The sequence below is a fragment of the Dendrobium catenatum genome, unplaced genomic scaffold (assembly GCF_001605985.2).
Source record: "Dendrobium catenatum unplaced genomic scaffold, ASM160598v2 fragScaff_scaffold_156, whole genome shotgun sequence".
Classification (NCBI taxonomy): Eukaryota; Viridiplantae; Streptophyta; class Magnoliopsida; order Asparagales; family Orchidaceae; genus Dendrobium; species Dendrobium catenatum.
This window is the reverse complement of record NW_021318618.1, coordinates 3,143,556-3,166,151: the sequence shown is the minus strand read 5'-3', so window position 1 is coordinate 3,166,151 and position 22,596 is coordinate 3,143,556. Positions and strand designations below refer to the sequence as shown.

At 33.4% G+C, this 22,596-nt stretch overlaps 1 protein-coding gene across 1 annotated transcript in view; it reads left to right on the top strand.

The window, feature by feature from the left end:
• Nucleotides 1-1,846: 1,846 nt before the first annotated feature.
• Nucleotides 1,847-22,596, top strand: part of LOC110100640 (dnaJ homolog subfamily B member 1) — a 31,361-nt gene continuing 10,611 nt past the window's right edge. Inside the window, exons 1-2 of the mRNA XM_020828235.2 lie at nucleotides 1,847-2,192; nucleotides 2,284-2,708. Coding sequence (XP_020683894.1) covers nucleotides 2,028-2,192; nucleotides 2,284-2,708 — 590 coding nt within the window. The 5' untranslated portion in view covers nucleotides 1,847-2,027. The remainder of the gene's footprint in view (nucleotides 2,193-2,283; nucleotides 2,709-22,596) is intronic.

The window sequence follows — 22,596 nt, the reverse complement described above, 5'->3', positions numbered from 1 at the left end:
CTTGAGTAGTCAGTCTTAGTGGACAAAATAGTTAGGTAATTAAGCCAAAGAGGACAATATCGATGGTTAGAAATTTAGAAAATTATAAATGGATATCAAAGCATTATACCAGTAAAAAAAATGGTGAATCAGTGCCATATAATACAAAGTGCAATGCCTTGGGATTACTTCTTAATCTTTTTTTGGGTCAAAGTGCTATGCGGTGGGAAATGTCTCTTGAACATGTAAGGGGCATCTTTAGAATCCTATATGCCTAATGAATGAATTTGAGCTAAGGATACAAATGAGAATAAATGTTACTTAGGTGGGGTAGATTGTAAAACCACTTTAAGTAGAATAACACTGCGCTCTTAAACATTGAAATACTTTTTGGTGTAAAGATAATAGTTTCATTAAAAACTCCAAAGTTAAGTGTGCTCATATTATAATACTCTTATGATGGGTGACCTAGAAAATTACACCAATAACACAATTGTGAGGCTATTATGATAAAGTAGATAATATCTCGATGGCTGAGACTTCGACATGTTACATTAATAATGAGACTTGTAATATGGAAACTAATGTTTATAGCCACCTGATTGAAACATGTTTAATTCATTTAAATGGGAACTTCATGCTTGGTAACTATTTGCTCAACATTTTACAAAGTTTTAGCATGCTCATTAAATATTGTATTATCAATATCTATGATGACTTTAATGATCTTAATAGTTTTACTTAGGAAGTTGGTTTCAATAGCTTATACTTAATATTCAATTTTAGATATTTCCTCTCCTATGAACTCTTTTTTCTTATACAATTTTCTTCACTAAGCCAACTTCTTAAAAAAGATTCATCTTCTGCATGGAAGGAGATCCTATCTCATCTTTAGTGTCAATCATTTGGAGCTCAATCTCTTAAGGGTTAATCTCTTGAAAATTATCAACTGGCTACTCATCCCTCACAGTTTTTTCTCTTGCTAAAAACTATTATATATATTAGTTTTTCCTTTGAAGTAAACTTCTAATGCTTGCCCTTGTTTTTTTTTTTTTTTGTAAACTAACATTGGGGAAGTCAGCCTTAGCCTTAGCCGCATTCAAATAAAATTCAGAGAGGATTGCAATTTTTTTTAGCATAACTCCTAAAAAATATTTGGTATAAGTGCCATAATAACTTGATAGTTGCCTCATTGTTTTTAATATAGAAATGACATCAATTCAAAGATGAAAGCTCTAATTTAATGTGTGTTGAAGTTTTGATTATTGAAGAACTTTTAGTTAAGTCCTAATTTAAGTCACTAGTGTAAGAAATGTGCTATCCACTTTTTTGGTTGAAGTGGAAATATTTAACCTTAGTAAGAGAAGTAATATTAGAAACATTTACTTATGTAGACATGTTAATATTATTATTATTTACTTCCTCTAAAATTATTTTATTTGGTTGAAAATTTAGATAATCTTGTCTCTCACCAAGCTTTTATACTACCACCAACAACAACTGCTTGCAGTCAGCACATCCCCAGTCAATGGCTGCCACGACTAACCGCCAAACATTGCTTGCCATCGTCTCTCACTTCCAATTGTCGCCGTCACCATGTTGCCACCACCCGTCGGCTACTAGACTCCATCATTATTAGACTTTAGGCTACAATTATTTTACTTTAAGCTTAAAAAAATCTTTATTTTACACTTATCTAAATAACTTTCATCATTTCAAATACATTATAATTTTCTTGCACTTTATTTCATTTTCTTCATCCCCCCCTCAAAACTAAATAAAAAAGTACTCCAAATTAATTATGTTTTTGCTAGATTTAAATTTAATAAGCGAGGCCTAACTAAAGTAAGAGATTGTATCGAACTAGCACTCCTTATCTGGAGCTGGCTGGTAGGATGGGCTAACATCGGATCGTATAGAACCCCGTCCTTCATCCTTCAAAGCTGTCGCCGCTGCCTGCGAGCCAGAAGCAAAATCAATCGCAAAAACATCTTTAACAGGAGAATAGAAGAGCGGAACGAGATCGGCTAAAGAAGAGTAATTTGGGAATGGGAGTGGATTACTACAAGGTTCTGCAGGTTGATAAAAACGCCAAGGATGACGACCTCAAGAAGGCCTACCGGAAGCTAGCCATGAAGTGGCACCCTGACAAGAACCCTAACAACAAGAAGGAAGCTGAGGCCAAGTTTAAGCAGATCTCCGAGGCCTACGAGGTATTTCTGATCTTTTACCAAGCAATCAACAGATGCTATCATTCCCCTAATTGTCGGTTCTTGATCCGAGCCTTGTCCTGCTTCTCGTTAGGTGCTCAGTGATTCCCAGAAGCGAGCGATCTACGACCAGTATGGGGAGGAAGGATTGAAGGGACAGGTACCGCCACCGGGGACCGGTGGCGCAGGTGCTTCCTTCTTCAGCGGCGGAGAAGGGCCGGCCACTTTCCGGTTCAATCCGAGGAGTGCTGATGACATTTTTGCTGAATTCTTTGGCTTCTCGAGTCCGTTTGGGGGAATGAGCGGTGGTATGGGGACCACTGGTATGAGGAGCGGGTCGAGATTTCCCGTCGGGAATGATTTCTTTGGGTCGGATTTTGGCAGGGAAGGGTCCATGAACCCACAGCGACCGCAGAAGGCGGCGCCTATTGAGAATCGGCTGCCGTGCAGCCTTGAGGATTTGTACAAAGGAACCACGAAGAAGATGAAGATTTCGCGGGAGATTTCAGATATGAGTGGGTACGATGAATTTCATTTATTTAGTGTTGCCGTTATGTGCTAAAGCTTCTTATTCGGAACTGCTTGCTTCCTTTTCTGTATGTGGTAAAATGTCAGTGCTATTGAATTTTGTTGGACGGTTTGGTTTCCCTTGTAAGTATTAGATATGCCCTTGTGTTTACTTTGCTTATTTGCTATGCGTTTTCCTGTTTGCTCTGATTAACTTCATATTTAAAGCATGCTGTTCTGATCAGCCGTGCAACGTTTACAATGTTATGGGCGGTGGTAGGAACTCAAGTAACTGAAAGCATTCCACTTTTGGATCTTGATGATATTGACTGCTTGTTTATTATGCACTAGAGGTATAAATCTGGGATGGAAACATGAAAATCTAGAGAATGTCTTTCACGATGATGAGTTCTTTGTTTAGGGTTGATATTAGTGGTTGTTTACGAATGCTAAATTCATATCCGGTTCCCTATGAGCTTCATAATATTTCACTTGAAATGCCAACAATATTAATCAAATTACTATTTTTGAATAGAAAAAAAATATTATTTGGTTATGATAAACTAAATAGAAAAGGGAAATATTCAAGGGCTTTGAAGAAGGTTTTAAGTTATAGTATGTTGTAAATATAACAATAAGTGCAATTTGATTGTAGTGGATAGAAAGTTGAAATAAAAAATTTTGAGGTAAATAGGCTGTGTTATGTTGATTACTTTCATGATAATTATTGATGAGGATATTATAAATATAGTTAGTCCTAATGCTCCTTATGTTGTATTAGAAGATATTTTTGAAAAAAATAATTTTGGTAAGAGATTAATGAACTATCACAATGTATGCCGGAGAAATAATTTGATATTTAATGTGGGCAACATAAATGAGCATATATGTTTTGGTAGGATGGGCTATGAAAGGGTTGATGCTAGGTATGTAATAAATGATAAAAATTAAATGGACAAGTTATGCTTGATTTTGCATTAGCCTTTAATTTTGCAAAGATGAACACATGCCACATACTTTAAGTCTAAGATAAGAACACTTGATTAGTTGTAAACTGGAGCCACCAATTTACAACATTATTTTGTATTTAAGTAAATGAGAAAAGTTTTAAGAGATTTTAGGGTGATTCCATGAAAGAGTTTGGTACACAAAATAGAGTTGTAGTTATAGATGTATATCTTCGTAGTATTAATCAAATGATCAATGAAAATAATTCCCGTAGGATAATATGGTGAAATTTGAACGGTAAGAAATTATTAGCATTTCAAGATAAGTTGTTGAAAGAGGCAAATTATAATTCTTTAGTTGAGGCAAATATGATGTGAGATAAGATGACTAGTCTCATTAAGAAGATTATAGTTTTAGGGGAATTTTGAAATAGATCATGCACTGGTAATGGAGTGAGGAGGTAGAATGGTTATTAAGAAAAAAAGTGTGCCTTGGTCGAGTGAAAAAAATTAAAGACTATGACTTATAATGATTATTTGAAAGTTAGAAGGTTGCAGAGAGTGTTGCGAGTAAAGCAAAGTTATAACTTTTGATAATTTAAATAATAGGTTAATGTAAAAAAAAATAATAATGGATTTACAATCAATAAATAGTAAAGTGCTATATATAATAATTAAGTATAGATGAGAAATTTGGAGGCTTTGATTAAGATATATGTTTTAAGAGTGGACATAATGGATCTTAGTTAAAGATAAAGACATTAAGGACATATGAAAATATAATTATGAGATTTATTAGTAAACAATTATTTTGAAAGATATAAACAAAATAACAAAGATTGATTCAAAAAAGCATAATTGAGTTAGCTTTAAAAAAGATCCATAAAGGTAAAGCTTTAGTTTAAATAAGATATCGATTACGATATGATGAGTTATTTGGGGTACTGTAGTAGATGGGTTAAGAAATTATTTTAATTGAATTTGATAACTAATTGATGGTAGAATTGCTCCCCTAGGCAGTGATATTTTGATTTACATGATTTTTTAAAGTTTTTCTTTTTGTGCTTGGTTGGGCATATTTGTTGGCTTTATCCTTTTGAAATAATGTTTGGGCTATGGGTTTCTTTCCCCATTGGGACTAATTATTATGTGCGGACATCGAACAGAGAAAACTATCCCGATTTGCTGCGCTTTTATTGTCCTTTTGCTGAACTATTGCAAAAGGATAGTAAAAAGGAAGCAAATATTTAATATTTATTAAATAATTGAATATTTTCTGTGTTTTTACTGAGTATTTGCAAAAGCACAGCAAAATGATAGTAAAAACACATTCATAATTGAATATTTGCTGCCCTTTTACTGTCCTTTTTCAAAAGTGCAGCAAAAGGACAGTAAAAGCGCAGCAAATCCGGATGGTTCTCTCCGTCCGGTCCCTGCATAGAATAATTTCTCCTTTGACTGGCATAGTTTTGAACTGTAGTTTATGGACCATGCAATTGGAATTTTAAGAGGTATATACAAGATTGTTGTTGAAATATTTGGGCTGTATGTTGTACAAAGATTTTAAAATTGAGGTTTTTTGTTGATAGAAGAAGGAGTTTGGTTTTAAAATTAAAAGAATAACTATTTTATCTCTTTGAATTAATTTAGAGTTAGACTTGAATCGAGCTAATCCTAAGCCAACCCTATCTAGTAGTCTAGGTGATGAGAAGTTTATACATAAATATTTTGAGGTATGTAAAAAATAGCTTGAATAAAATTTCTCTTTTAAGTTATAAACATGTGAATGTAAGTTGGATGTAGGATTCCTTTGAGTGTGGTATTAATGTGGATGCTTAATAATGGGGAAGACATCTTCTCGTATCGTTGTGAAGCTAGATTTTTTTTGATTTAGTGTTTTTTTTCCTATTTTATATATATAATTTGATATTGACTTGTTTAGTTTTTTTATTTTATTTTGATTAATATTAAAAAGTGACATGCTGAAAATTTAACTTGTGAAAATCAAGTTCAATTTACTTTGTTGATTTTATATGTTTCTTATACCTCACTGAATTTCTTGCATTAGTAAATCCTAACCTTAAGTCATTCTACGCTTTTAAATGGATGCCAAATTGTTTGAGAAACTATATTTTGGCAGCAAGATTTCAAATTGATGGAGATGCTGGAGATTGTGGTAATTATAGAGGAATTGAATTTATGATTCATATCATGAAGTCATAAAAGGGATTATGACAACACAAATTGAGAAGATTTTGTAAATTCTAAAGAATCAATTTAGTTTTATGAGAGGAATATATTCTATAAAAGCAATTTTAATTTTAAAATAATTAATGAAAAAGTACAAAGAGGAGAGAAATGATCTTCATATTATTCTAGTTGATCTTAACCAGACATGATTGAATGCCTAAAGAATTAATTTGGCATGCATTAAGAAAAAGTATGTCAATGGTATGTTGAAGTTATTAAAGATATATGTGGTGGATCACTAGTTAGTATTAGAAGCTAGCTTTTGAAAATCAGATCGGATCGGCCGGCTTGATCGGTTCAACCTATAATCGGTCATAAGATTGGTCAGGTCTATTATAAAAACTAGTTTCGCATTGAACTGGAGTGAACCGGCCAAAATTGTTGGTTCGACCGGCAAACCAGTGACCCAGTTCTAGTTCCTTTGAACCGATCAGCCAATAATTTATTTAAATAATTTCATAAATTAATTTAATATATTTAGAATAAAATAGTAACTTTAACATTTTAATTTATATTTAATTTATTTTAATTTTAAAAAATAACTATTTATCAATGAAATTCCAACTAAGCATTTCACATAACTCCATCACTCCATATGAGTTCTTACCACATGTAAACTAAAAAAATAATATAAAAAATACCATAACGTTCCCAAGTAATGTGGGACTAAATAAGTTGAATTTCTTAAGTTTATAACATACTCTATATATTTTTAAATAGATTTTTAATTAATTTTTTATATTATAAAAAGCATTTGTTTTTTAATTAATAATATTTAATTTATTTATACATAATAAAAATTAATTAATTCGTTATTTCTAAATTATAAATGACCTAACTTTAATAACTTATAAATGTAATAATGTAAATTTATAATATGAATTTAATATATAATCTGTAGGTGTAAATTATATCTAAACAATAACATAAATTAATAATTATTTATATTAAAATTTTAAATTTAAAATAAACTTAATTTATATTAAATGTGAATTAAATTTAAAGATTGAAGATGTTTAAATTTAAAATTATATAAGATGTTATTAATGTATGGATTCAATTTATTTTTTAATAAAAAATTATATTATTACATGATTATTCTGTCATATAAATTTTATTTAAATTATTTTCATATTGATTATATCATCCGGTTCGATCCTAGTCTAACCATTGTATCTTGAGCCTCTTATTTTTTCAGTTCTATATCCATTCTGGTTTTCACAACTTTGATTAGAAGTAAGTTTGGAGCAACTAAATATTTTCTATTACAATAATGCATTATCAAGAATTAGCATTGAATTCATATGTTTTTTATATTGGTTTAAAGATGTTTATAAATGATATTCAAAGTGAGATGTTCTGGTATGAGCTTGTTGCAAGTAACATAGTTTTTATCGTTGATATATTTGTTAAAATAAGTGGGATATTTGAATTATGTAGAAAATATTTAAAGGATAGATCATTTATAAACATAAAAATTAGGTATATGATATGCAATTTTAGAAGGATATTATAGTAATAGTTTACATTCAATATCCTCAGAAGATGAAGTGATGCCTAGTTGTGATAATGGAAGTATCTTGGATCTATTACATAGAGGAATGGAGATAAAAATTAATATATATCTTTGAAAGTCAAGATTGAGTGTTTAAAGTAGAGAAATACCTTTAGCGTATTGTGTGAGAAGAGGATATCTTAAAGACTTAAAGTAAATTTATAAAATTGCAATTTAGTTGATTATGTTGACTGTAGTCGAGTGTTGTTAAATTTGTTGAGAACTAAGTTTAGCAAGATAGGAATGAGAATGTTATGTTGGATGCATGCCAAAATTGGAAATGATAAATTAAAAATGATTATATTAGATGAATAGTTATGTTGACATCTATTGAAGATAATGCAATAAAAAGTAGAATTGGATGGGTTCATTAAAGATTAAAAAATGCACTTATTGGATGAGCTAATAAGATTAGTTATTGTGGATTAGAAAGGAAAGTGGTGGGTTTTAGGTAACATGGATACAAGTTAAAAAAGATTTGTAAAGAGTTGGTTTAACATCTTAGGCACAGCATTTAGTAGGAATGAATGGTGTTAAGGCTAATGATGATGATACCTATTTAGATAAATATATAATTTATTTGGATTGTAGAGCAGACATGTAGAACCGATCTATGGTTAAGCATGTTTTTTTCTAATAAAAGTAAGAATGAAAATTTAACTATCAGCTATTTGGTAATTGTTAGCTAAAAATGGTAGTCATCTCCTACACTAGAGAAGAATAAACTTTTTGACAGAATCTAGTATTAGTTAAAGCCCAAGAGAATTCATATGCTGTTACAAAATTTTAATGGATTGTTTTGTCTGTTCATATGAATGTGCTGAATCTTGCTGGTTAATTGTAGTGCTTCTATTGTTAAGGAAAGCCTTACAAAACATTGACTTAATCCTAGAAATTGACTGCGGTGGTTCTCAGATGGAAGTAGTATTTCATGAAATTGAAATTATGAATATATATCATTTAGTTACGAAACATAGCAATGGTGTTGAGAACTATGGAGGCATTTACACTAATCGGATTTTAGGTGTGGAGTGATGTTTTACTCTAGTTTTGGGGGAGTTCTGCTTGTTTCAGCTGATGCGTTTTTCTGTCAAGTGATGAAAAAGTGCTTAGAACTTAACATTGTCCTACCTCTTTGCATGAGCAAGATGCCTTGTTCTCTTGAAGGGTTTGAAAAGAGGGTTGGTGGGGTCAGATCTATAGTATGGATGCTGTAATGGATAGCAATTGACATCTTATTAGTGTGTGTAATGTTAGATGACAAAAAAAAGATTGAACAAGATGACCAAGCTACTATGAAAGGTTTTAAATTAGGTCAGAACTAGACTTGTGCAGGTTTTGATGGCTAGCCCGTCCCATGGACTAACTTGTGTAGGCCTATAATTTTGTGGACTAGTGTATTGGTTTCGATTCGAATTGCAAAGTTGGCTTGGTCTAGCCTGGATTTTTTTTTTTTTTCTATTTTGGTTCTATTTTTAGGAAATAGAATGTTCAACTGGTTCAGTCCTAAGTCCTAACCCAAAAAGGTCCCACCTAACCCAAAAACTTATCCGTATTTATTGGGCTGACCTGAAGAAAACTGCATCTTGGTCAATAAGGCCAACCCAATTTCCAGAAGGTGGACTGCTTTGGCTTATCTCAAAACTGACTAAAATTTCCTGGTTCTCAGCTCTGTTTTGAACTTAAAATAACCTCTGTGGAAACTAATCATGAAAGACAAGTTGATCAAACTGTTGCAAAACTAGTTGTATTTAAGCGGTGGACTATCCAGTGCTGCCTATAACAATGATGAATGGTGGGCAAAGAAATTATTATGCAATCCTGAGTTGGAAGTTCTTTAGGCGGCAAGTAGTACTGAAATGTAAAGCAAAGGTTTGACCTAAGCTTGCTGGTGTATGGTCACGTACCTATGCTTGCTTGGACTATTTTATCATGCACATTCATAGATGCTTGTGTGCTTTAATGTCTGCCAATGCACTAACTTAATTTTGCATAATATGATTTGATGTACTTTGTGAATATTATAATAGTGGCGTCATTCATTGGCTTTGGTCTTGTGGACAAACTCCAAGTTCATCAATGACAAGCTAGTCTTCTCTTCAAGTTGCTCTTTTTTTTTTCAGATTAACAAACTTTATGCATTCTCGTTACAAAACTTTAGGATGCTCTAAAGCAGTTGGTTAATTGCTTAGGATTTTGATTTTAATGGGTGTTGTTTGAAAGCCATGCCTTCTTGAATATATTGACATAAGATTTCATTTGTTCTATCATTCTTCTGCGTGGAAAAAGAGAGCATGAATGGTTTTAGCATTAATTTTATTGCAACCGGGCAATGTACATTTCAGCATCAGTAGTCTTGATCTTTGAAATTGCTTCATCACTAGCGATAGGAACATCATCAAGCAGTCGACCTAGGAAGGTTGATATTCACCTGATATTTATTACTCTAGTCGATTATTAAGGCAGCCATTTTTCTAAGGAGGTTTTGTTTGTTTTATTGTAGTTTCAGCTGTTTTAAACAGTAAATTATGCGCATTTTCAGCTAACATTTTTCTTCTTTTGATTTAACTTGACTCGTCCCTTAGTTTAGCTAAGCTCGAATCAATTAAATTTGTACTGATTTAAGTCTAAGTGTTAGACTCTCTGTGATGTAGAGATAAGATTGCATGCATACGCACTTTGTTAATTTTTCTACATTGACAGAGCCCCATGCTCCTCGTGCACCCTATTTATAATAATAAAAATATTGCTTTTAATAATTAGAAGTGATATCTCTATTACAAAGAATAAAACGAGTAAACAAAATAACAATAATAAAGAAAACTTTTTCTGAATATTTCCTTGAAAATATTGATGTTGGTGTCAATGTGCTCAATGGAACTCAAGGGAGACTTAAATTTAATTATTTAATATTTTTAAAAGGCAAGCACGAACTCACATAGATATTTAAATTTCTATGAGCTTCTTTAAACGTGTACAATCATCTGAATCTTTGTATATATATGCAACAGCATGTATATTTACCATAGAATATGTCTTCATATTTTCTTGAGATGGGGGAGAGTTGCATCATTGGTGTTCCCTGTGTATTTATGAAAACCTTTTGTATAAGGTTCTATGCATCATATTGATGACGCGTGCACCTATCTGTCTGCTGCCGGTTTATCTTCGTGGGCATGTCTCCTGGGGTGAACTGGTAGGGAAGGATTTGCTACATTCAAGGTGACTGAAATGAACTATCAAGAAGCTTGAATTTGTGTTCCTATGGCAGTCTTAGCGTAAGTTCAATTATTTTGGGAAATCAAGGTGTAAAGTTTGCTTAAGAACATTTTAAGCCTGATACATCTAAATGAAAGCATGAAAATGTTTTACATTTAAGATATTAAAACCAATCAATAGAGGCTACTTTCTTTAACTAGAGGGGGCTATATTTGTTTTGTAACATCTTTTACTAACATCTTTTACAAGCAACTCTTGCAAATTTCTCTTCTAACTTAATCGTAGTAATGTAGAATTATAGATGTGTTGTGAAAGTAAATTACACAGCGGAAAGAAAGAACAATGGGATTTAACGTGGAAAAATCCGAAATCTGGAAAATGCCACGATGCCACACTATACCAAAAAATTCATTATGACAATTTGGGAGAAATAGTATAAATCTATCTTCTCTCTTACTTTCTCCTTATCTCTGTTCACCCTTTGCACCGTTCACATGCATGAACAAACAAAGAGAAACCCAATAAAACCACCAAGGGATGCAACCTTGCATGAAAAACGAAAAAGAAAATTGCCCAGCCCACGTCGCAGCATTGCGACGCCAAGTTCGGAGCGCCGTGGCACTCCACTCTCTGTCTGCAATTTGCCTGATAGCACCGCGATGCTGGGTTTTGGAGAGCCGTGATGCTCTGCTTTCTGTCTTTCTTTAAGCAAACTATACAGTGTCGTAGCGCTCTGGCACACAACGTCACAGTGTTGTACGAAAAAAAAAAGGTGTAGAGCACTCGAACCCAAGCAGGGGGAGGACCCCCGGCAAGCTCGACCGATATAATTAAGGTTTGAGGGTCTGAGGCAGCATCACAACTTGATTGATCAACACAATCATATTTCACACAGAACTAACAAGATGCACTTCAAAGTTTTGCTTACTTCATTTTGATTAATCATTCGCTCCATTTTTTTGTCTTTGAAATTGAAGTTTAGTTGCCTTTGCATGAAACCTTGGGCTACCATATAAACGGTATAGAGTGGAAGAATTCAAGGTTTACATGATTTTATAATCTGCAAGCATCTTCAAAACATACAACAACAACAACAACAACGCCTAAGGCGACTCTCTCTAATCTTATCTTCTACTAGAGCTACTCCAACCTTTTCACGTATATGCTCATTTCGTATCCTATCTCTAAGGGTAAAGCCACTCATCCACCTGAGCATCCTCATCTCTGCCACACTTAGCGTCTTCAAAACATAATACGAAGAAAAAACTCAGTATCAGCGTAGAGCAGCACATAATGATTTAATGTATTTTTCTTTGTTGGTAAAGGAAGAGGAAAGTAGTTTTCATTGTTTGGATTGAAGTACAGCAATTTTTATGAAGACTTGGTATGTTATATAAAGTTGTAGAGGGAACATTCCAAGGTTTATGTTGAATACTAGCTGCCACCCTATGCAAAGGGAAATGATAAATACTATTAACCTTCTTTTAGGAGCATTGTCTGGATAGAAATATAACACAAATCGTAGACTGGGCTGGCTGTTTTTATCCCCCTAAATAGAATCCCTGCTGGTGTAATAAACGGTAGCTGGAGGGTCTTCCTTGTATGGTAGATCCGACAATTTTTTTACCGTTGCTTTGTTGCAGTTTCGAAGGTTGTTGGTGTGGGGCTGATTAGTGCCTAATTCCTAAGAATTCTGTTGCTTGTATTTAATAGATTTTCAAATTAAACGTACTGTAATATTTAGATTTCCTTTCCTACTAGGATGAGTTAATTTCTTCCTTATTTTTCACCTTTATAACTTTTTATTTGTGGGGCCAAATTTCTTACACCAAATGTTGATTCATCATTTTTATTGTTGATCATTCCTATGTGTCATTATAGTTGTTAAAAGATAAATCGGATGTAGAAAATGTATTTAGAAACTTCTATAACATGAATAATACCTATTAGTCAACCAACATCTTCTGATAGGGAAACTGAGTATTTCAACAACATTCTAGTAGAATGTTATCAAAATCATAATGATATTATTCATCAATGTTTTCGCCCTAACACAAGCCAACAAAATTGTATAGATGAACAAAAAAGTTGTTCTCTCCTTAAAATGGTTAAGATCTATTATGTTGATCATTAACGTTTTTAAACTTTATTGAGGTGTTGTCATCCTCATTACCTATTATCTTATAGATAGACTATCCATTAATGTGCTTCATTTCAAAAATTTGATCATTTGTTTTCTCAATTACTTTCCAAAAACATGTGCTAATTCAAATTTACCCCTTAAAGTCTTTAGGCGCACTGCTTTTGTTTAGAATCATAAACATAATAGGAATAAACTTAATCCCAAAGTCTTGAAAGATATACTTCTCTATTATAGTGCAAATAAAAACGAGAATAATATAAATACTTATGATTTTATTTTTCTTTGAACATAAATACTTATTCCAAAAAATCCCTTATAAGGGAAGATTGAAGAGGAAATAATTTTTAATAGTTTTTTCTCTAAAAATCTACACCTCATAAATACCACCAAACGTCATAATCTTTCAGACCCGACAATATTTAGATTATTGACACTCATATTTTTTAAAATCTATCCTGAATGCCCAACAGTTGATTCCACAATATTCCTTTGAACTTTGTGGTTACTATCGAACGAAGAATCTATGAATAATTGGAATTTCTCTACCTCTTGAAGCTTGTAATAAATCTTACACTCAAGAAGCATACAAACTCTTCTTACATATTATATTATTGAATAGTTATGATTGCTCTGACGAAAGACTGAAAGATGCTTGTTCCTACACTTAGCATACTATATAGCAAATGATGTGAGATATGACTATCTATCAAATTTATTTTTCAACTTAACAAAAATTAAAATCCCAAAGTTTATGGAAGAGGCTTTTAATAAACTAGAATGTGGAAGATGTTGATGATGAAATGAGCACTCTTATAAAAAATAGGACATCAGATGCCATTCAAGGACCCAATCATGTGATTTTTGTTGGGTGTAAATGGTATTTACTATCAAATATCAGTTAGATGGATCCATTGAAAGATACAAAGTATGATTGGTTGCAAAAAGTTCATTCAAATTTTTTGGGATCGGAGAGCTTCATTCCTATTCCTAAACATGATTTGGGTCCTCTCATTAACAACCTTGATTGTCCTCTTGACCAATCAGATTTCAAAAATGCATTCTTGAATCATAACTTAAATGCAAAAAATTACACCTATTAGGAATAACGACTCTTGGAAGATAGCTATAGTATGCGAGTTGAAAAAAATTCTTGTACGGGCACAGATAATCACCTAAACCATAATGTGAAAGGTTCATCAAATTTGTGTCTCAACATGGATTTAAGCAAGCTCATTCTGATCACATATTATTCTATAAACACAAAGAGAGTAAGTATACCATACTAATTGTGTATGTTGATTATATAATTAAAAAATGATCATGATTTGGAGATGAGCATTTTCGAGAAAAGGTTAGTTAAGGAATTCAAAATCAAAGATTTTGCCCTCTTAGGTAAATTCTAGGAACGAAAATTCTAGAAACTTATTTGGCATTATGTCTCAAAGAAAATATATTCTAGATCTCTTTAAGAAAATTAGTTTGCCCATAAGCAAACCTGTTTACACTCCAACTGATCTTCACATAAATTTAAGTGATCTTAGTATTTTCTCTCCAGTTGATATGGGCAGATATCAAAGATTCATTGAAACTTTATCTATTCATCTCATATCAGACTTTACATCGTCTTTGCTATTGGTGTGTAAGTAAATTCATTCATGCACCATATGAAGAACATGAGTGCTATCATAAGGATATTTAAGTACGTAAAAAGGAAACCCATTAAGGGAGTTATTTCATTGTAAAAAGGGATAATGACTTGGAGATATGCATCTTCGAGAAAAGGTTAGTAAAAGAATTTAAAATTAAAAACTTGTCCCTCATAGGTACTTTCTTGGGATGGAAATTCTAGAAACATATTTGGCTTTATTTCTTAGAAAATATATTATAGATATCCTTAAAAAAGTGATTTGACATGATCATAACATAAATTTAAGTGATCTTAGTATTTGTACTCCAGTTGATAAGGGAAAGATATCAAAAATTCATTGAAAACTTCATCTATTTATTTCATGTTAGACTTAACATCATATTTATTATCAGCATGTTAAGTAAATGCATTCATGCTCTATATCATCTGCTCCGAGCGCTCTGCTAGGGTTTGCTCCTAGCAGGCCGCCGGCCTTTCTCGGCTTGCTCTGGACGCAAATGTCCAAGTTTTCTTGATTGTTCTTCATTTTGTGGTGTCCTGTGTCTTGTATTGTCTGTTGTTTTCTTTCGATTTTCCTCCTCCGGCCTTCTCCGGTCGGCATGACGGTTAATCGCATGAGGGATCCTGGTTTTCATGACAATAAATCATCTTCTCGATCCTTTCTTGAGGCGCTTTCTGGTGTTTCCACCCCGACTGCTTTTCCCGAGCTTAAAGCGGTTATCCACTGTGGCTTGGCTTCTCTTTGGGTTTCTGAGGAGGTGGTGCTCGCTTTGGCGGCGCCGTTCGAGTTTTCCCTGGTCAGTTTCTTCTCGGATCGCCGACCATCCATCGATGCTATTCGTAAATTCTTCTTTAATCTAAAACTCAACGGTATTTTCTATGTTACGGTGCTTAATGCTGGGCATGTGTTGATTAAATTGAGCAATGATTTGTATTATAGTAGGGTGTTTGCACATTGTCACTTTGTTCTTAACTGTTATATAAAGCTTACCAAATGGTCTCCTTATTTTGATGTTAATGTTGAATCCTCTGTTATACTTATTTGGGTTTGTTTTCCTAACTTGCGCCCCCATTTTTTCTCTTCCCGTATTCTATATAGTTTGGGGTTGTTCGGTAAGCCGCTGAAAACAGACAATGCAACGGCTGTAGGCTCCCGTCCGTCTGTTGCTCGTGTGCTCGTGGAAATGGATATTATCAAATGTTACCCGAATCATATTTGGTTGGCCCGAATAAGCTTGGCTATGTTCAATCGGTTGAAATGGAAGAATTTCCTAAATATTGTGGTCATTGCAAGTCTATTGGGCATTCAAATTTGGAATGTGCTCAACTGCAGTTTAAGCATCCCGAAAAAGCTAAGTTTGTTTCTTATTCTTGTGGTGAGGGTGTGGTTCCAGTGGTGGCCTTGCCGGTTGTGCAAATGCAGTCAGATACTATGGCTATTGAGGGCGTTGATGTTAGCCTTGGGGACGGGGTTGTGGGTGGGAATCCGTCTTCTGACTCCCTTCTTGTTTCGTCTCCTGCTAACTTAGTTGTTCCTGAACAGGCGATTGCTTCTTCGGTGAATTTATCTGGATTGAATTCCCCTGTGTTTTTGGGGGATAAGTCGGTTTCTCCTTTGGTTCCACGTGATTTTGTTGATGTTGCGGTGGAACCTGTTTCCCCTGCTCCTCGATTATATGATGGTGAGGCTGAAGATTTGATTTGTGATACTAATGTTAAGGCTAGTTTTTCTTGTGGGGATGCCGTGCCTGGCCCGAGAGAATTATCCGTGGAGGTCAATTCTGGAGACTTTGTGCCTTCTGATCCTGTTGTGTTGGTTGGTTATGGTGTGTCCTCTCCTATTAATTCTTTGGAACATGTTGTTGTGGCTTCGCATGTTTCCAATGCTATTTCGGGAGGTAATGCCACTTTTATTAATGTCCCTATTTCAGTTATGTCTATCAATGAATTGAAGTCTCATGTGGCTAAGTCTGCGAAGAACTCTGTTCTAGTTCAAACTGATTGGTTAGTTTTGGATAACTCTTTTTCTTCTTGTGCTGGTGGGGAGGAAGAAGAATTTAATGATTTTGAGGAGGTTTTGCCTGTTAATTTTGTTGACATAGTCGTCTTAATGGTGGTAAAGGCGTAAAGGTAAAGGCAAGAAGAAATAGGCGCTGGTTCTTTCCTATTTTCACATTGGCAGTGGTATTTGATGGCTTTATGGACAATGACGAGGAAGCCCTCTGCTTCCCCTTATTGGCTCGGCTGGTTGGCAACCTGGGTGTTATGGCCTTTTACTTGGATTTCATGGTCGCTTTGGCTTTGTGGGGTTCTAACCTATGGATGGTCCATGGCCGGTCACGGGGCTGGTGCAGGGTGCTTCCATTCCCGAGTCCGCTTATGTTTTATTTTGTTTTGTTTGTTGTTTGTTTGATTTGTATCTTGCTGTATGGTTTGGTTTCTTGTTGTTTTGTTGCAGTGGCTATTGGTCCATGAGTCATGTAATCTTTTCCTTCTATGAATAAATTGTTGTTTAAGAAAAAAAAAATTCATGCACTATATGAAGAATGAGTGCTATTACAATGATTTTTAAGTACTTAAAAAGTAAACCCATGAAGGGAGTTATTTCCCAAAAATGGTGAATCTCAAATAGGAGAATGCTACTTTGATGCTGGTTAGTTAGCCTGTATAGTTGACAAGAGATCCACATCTTGGTATTATACATATATATGCGTAATTGTTTAGCTTTGAAAATTGAAAGAAAGTCATGCTATGGAGTAAATGCAAAAGCTTAACTTAGATCTTTGGTTAGTGGGATTAGTGAATTAATTTGGCTAAAGCTACTCCTAGAAAAGTTTCAAGTAACAATGAAAACTCCTATGGTCTTATCTAATGACAATAAAATGACCAAAAATATTGAACACAACCCTGTCTGTCAGGACTAAACTAAGCATGTGGAGATGGGATCAATATTTCATCAAAGGAAAAAGTTCAAAATGGAGAATTGTGTATTTATATATTCTGCCCTACGATCAGACGGCTGATATTCTGATCAAAGAGTTTTTAAGACCTTTATTTGAAAAAATTTATTGGCTAGCTTTGCTTGTTTGATGTTTACAATTGAATACCTAGGGGCGGAATCACGTTAGCCAGAAAAAAAAAATACTTAACACGGGGGAAATTAAAAAATCTGCCCCCCCACCCCACAACAAAAAGAAATTTGCCCTATTGCCCCTTCGTTCCACCGTTCAATCTGCGCGCCGCATGCATGTCGATAGATGAATGACACACCGTCTCCCTCTCTTCCTTCCTCTTAAGAATCGATCTAGGTGTCGCTGGCCTGTTGCATAGCCTCCCTCTCTTCCTTTTGCTTGACACTCAGTTGCAGATGGACTTCTAGCGTGCTCTGCCTAGTCCTCACCAGACGTTGTTGTTCGCCTGCTATGGCACTTGTCATTCCGTCTCCTCCCCAAACAAGTTTAGAAGTATTTTTTATCAACTTCTCTATGGCTTAAAGAATTTATGCTCTTTTTTTTTTCATTCTTTTTTATAATCATTAGATCAAAATATTTTCCGTCGTGCTAACACCCAAAACGTAATGCCATTTTGTATAGTTTAATTTCATATCCGAAACTATTCAGATATGTTAGATTTCATGGTCTCTTTGTTTTCGTTAAGAGATTGGCAATCTCATTTTGTTTTTTCTTTGGGATCTACTATCTAGACTTGTGATGGCCTGATGGGTGGACTCTTTTGTTTTCATCTTTTGAGATGGCATGTTTGTGATTTTTTTCCCATTGTGAAATGTGTGATAGTTTAATCAAAATTTGGCTGCTGCTATTGTAAATCTTGTTATGTTTATTTCAAGATTATCAAGATTTAATTGTTTTTTTTTACTGGAGATGTAGCTTGGTATCTATTTTGCTTCATAAATGGATACTCACAATTTTTTATGTTTTGTTGTCGGTTGGGTTGTTGTTTTCTTGATGAGTATCTTGCAGCTGGTTTTGTAAAAAACACCTCTAATATTATTGGAATCTATTCGTTTCATCTTTATGTTGGAAATTTCAGACTCTGGAAAGCAATTAACAGATGTAAGTTAGGCGAAACTTTAAGATGGTAGAGCATGTGAGATATTGTCAAGGGAATTAGTTGGGATGTGTGGACGAAGCTCCTTATACAGTTTTTTTGTACAAACCATAATATAATTTAACTGTCCATTTTCATGTAAATGCCTGCAAAATTAATTCGTTATGCAAGAAAATATAATTTTATTAAATGTTGAGATAATCTCTAGCTCCATCTTAGGCACATGAACTGTACTGCTTAAGCCAAAAGCTGCTGCCTGTTAGATTAGATTTGTAGCCTAAGGAAGACAGAATTGAGCCATGCACGTTTCAATCTTTAGCATGAAAAAAAGTTGCTGCCTGTTAGATTCATAATATAGCACGTAATTACAGTTAGATATCGAAATACAACAGAACATAGCATTATCAGATATCTTAAAAAGAAATAAATACTGCTTCTCAATTATTTTGAAGTCAACATCATACTTCAATCCCTTTCTTATGCTATAGTATATAGTGGGAGTGCAGTTATGAGAAGGTGTGGGCAACGTTTTTGTGTGTGATAGAGATAATCTAATATCTTAGGGTTACATGAAGATTCTACATACATTTATAAATAGATCAAATATCAGTCATTAACAAGAGTTGAACTCACATGAGCTTGATTTTGGAAAAATAGTCATGTATCTTGGCTTTAATATATGGATTGATATTTGAAGAGAAAAGAACGTGTGAAGATTGATATCAACAATCTTCTTGCTAATTGTGGGCTTTGACCATCCATTTGGAGCTATGATGTTAATGAGAGGGATAATGTTCATCGAATTTATTTGTTGAAAGAGTCGCATCGACTGAAAAGTCATGATTTCCCTCAAACAATAATTGAAAATGTGGCATATAGATTTAATATAAAATAGTTTGAGGAATATCATGCATGGTTAGAATATAGTGTGCAAAAAGATGGTGCATTTTGTCTTTATTATTATCTGTTTAAGTCCGAAGAGCAAATTATTACAAGCCAAAGTTGTTGGAGATTCATTTGTTGGAGGGTTTAAGAATTGGAAGAGAAAAAAAGACTTTTAGGCCGTGTTAGAGAGCATAATAGTGCATACAATAAGGCGAGATAGAAATGTGGGGACTTAATAAAGCATCAAGATCATAATCTTTCTAATTTGTGGTCAAACAAGGTTAATAATAATAAAAAAATATCAGATTGTGTTGCCAGTAGCAGTTGATTGCGCACTTTCTTCTATGTTAGGGATTATAATTTTGTGGCAATGTTGAGTCCTGTAGACCATATAATTAGGGAAATTATTTATAGCTACTTCATTTTCTTGCTATTCATAACTACAAAGTAAAGATAATTACATTGGAAGATGCTAGTTCAAATTTGAAATTAAGGTATTCAACATGTTCCCTCAACTAGTGGTATTGCATTTAAGGCATCTCTTGAATCTATACTTGCAAAACATTTGCGGGGTATACAAATGATACGTGGTCTAAGATATGATGGGACATCTAATATGCGAGGGGAGTTCAATGGTTTGAAGGAAGTAATATTTAAGGATAATTCTAAGGCATTAAGTATTCATTGTTTTGCTCATCAACTTCAACTGTGCTTAGTAGCTATAGTAAAGAATAATTGGCAGGTAAAATATCTTTTTGAGATGACTTCAATAATTGTGAATACTGTTGCAAAGAACTAGTGACACCCACTGGGGGTCACATTTTTACACTTTAATTAGGCTAATGAAAATATATGCTTATGTGATAGTACTTGAAATTGTTAAGGAAGATGAAGTACATGATCAACAATATGTTAAAGCTGTTTTTCTGATAGATGTTATGGAATCCTTTGACTTTGTCTTAGCAATACACTTAATAATTGATATTTTTGGAATTACTAATGCATTGTCACAAGCCTTGTAAAGAAAAAATCAAGATATTATGAATGCAATGAAATTAGTGCAAATATCCAAGCAGCTTTGAAAATGAAGAGAGATAATTAATGAGATTCTTTACTAGAAGAAGTTGCACATTTTTGCAATGTTTATGAAATTGATGTTCCTAATATTAAGGCTCATCAATGACTCGTACGGAGAAGTTAAGAAATAACAAACTTGCATCATTATTTTGTTAATTTGTTTTACACTATTGTTGATATGCAAATTCAAGAACTGAATAATCGTTTCTCTGAAATTAATATTGAGTTATTTCTTTGTGTGATATGTCTTAATCCAAGTGATTCATTTTTTGCTTACATAAGCGAAAATTAATTCATCTTGCAAATTTATATTTAACTGATTTTTCTCCAATTGAACTTATGACCCTGGAATATCAGTTATCCACATATATTATTGATATACGTATAAGTGAAGAGTTCTCGTCGTTGAGTTAAATTACTAATCTTGCAAAATAAATCATTAAGGTTAAGAAGGATGCTGTATATTTCTTAGTTTACAAGCTATTATTTTGGCATTGACTTTGTCAGTTGCTATTACTATAGTTGAGAGAGATTTTTCTGCAATGAAGATTGTCAAGCATTGATTGCACAGTAAAATGGATGATGACTTGCTCAATGATGACTTAGTACCATACATTGAGAAAGATGTATTTGACTTGATTTTCAATGAAGTTATAATGTAATATTTTCAAAAAAATGCAAAATAGAATGCAAAGCTTGTAATTTATTTTCAATTTATCAATTATAATAAAATGAAATTCTTTTCTTTGATATTCATGTATCGAATTTGCCTACCCTCGAAATTATAGTTGGTTTTGCCCCTGTGAATATCGGCTGCCAAACAAAAGGGAATGGATAAATGCTATTTACCTTCAACCATACTTATTATTTTCTCTAGATAGAAATATAATAGATAATGGCAGGTTTAGCAGAAATAGAATTCCTGGTGGCGCAATAAATGACAATTAATGAATCGTCCCTAGATGGTAAATCTTGCTATTTTTCTCCACTTGGCAGGATGCTGTTTGGGCTGGAGTTGAGGCTTGCCTGTGTGGGAATAATTGCTGGCTAATTCCTGTGGATTCTATCAAATTGTACCTAGTTGTCTTTCAAATTAAGCATGCTATAATATTCAAATTTCCTTTCTTGCTAGAGTAAATTGTTTCTTTCCTTTTTTTTCACCTTTATAACTCTCTATTTACATTTTTGGTTTGTTGAATCAAATATTTTGTTATCTTGTCTTTAGTATCACCTTATACATCTCTTTTCCAACATTTTATAAGATTTTGCAATATACATCTGTGAAACCTAGAAAAAAACATAAATACTAGTATTAAGAAACAATGGTGCATATTGCCTTATTTATGGCTTGTTTTGGTAAATTAAGGGGAAGGAATCAATTCGGAGCTTAAATTATTGATACATATTCATATTAACCCATTAGTGGTATGCGTGGATCTTTAATTAATGAGTGCCAATCTACTTCGGCTTTCTACTTGGGTCAATTCTACTTGAATCAGCTACTTTCATTTAATTTAACCTAGTGTTCCTAACTGACCAGACTATTGAGCTAGGATAGTTAGGTTTCATGGACCAACATGCAATATGATACATGTAAAAAACACTAGAAGACTTAAATTCAAGCTTCAAGGTGGGCCATATTCTTGTTGAGTGCTACATCACCAAAGAGAACAACATCATTGTGCCGATTTTATGTCATTAGATTGATGCCACATAAACGCAATCTACAAAATTCTCCTTAGGTTGTTGGCTATCCCTCATTGAATTGAGAGAGTTGACACATGAATAGGCTCTATTCTCATTTATCAAAATATTATGAGGTTGGCATCTCCTTGTTTTGTGGATTAGGTGGTTAGCAAGCATTTAATTTTGGAGGAGTTATTTACTTTGCTTGCTAGTTTGTTCTCTTTTTATTTAGAGTACAATATTCTAAAAAGAAGCAGGTATGAGTTGATAAGAGTAATTATCTAAATTTGTCATATTAGAAAAAGAAAAAATAAAAGATTAAAGAATGAAGCTAAAAGATGAAACATCCAACAACACGAGAAAACAACAAAAGATTTGGAGCCTAGTGAAAATAGGAGAGTGACAATATATTTTTATATATA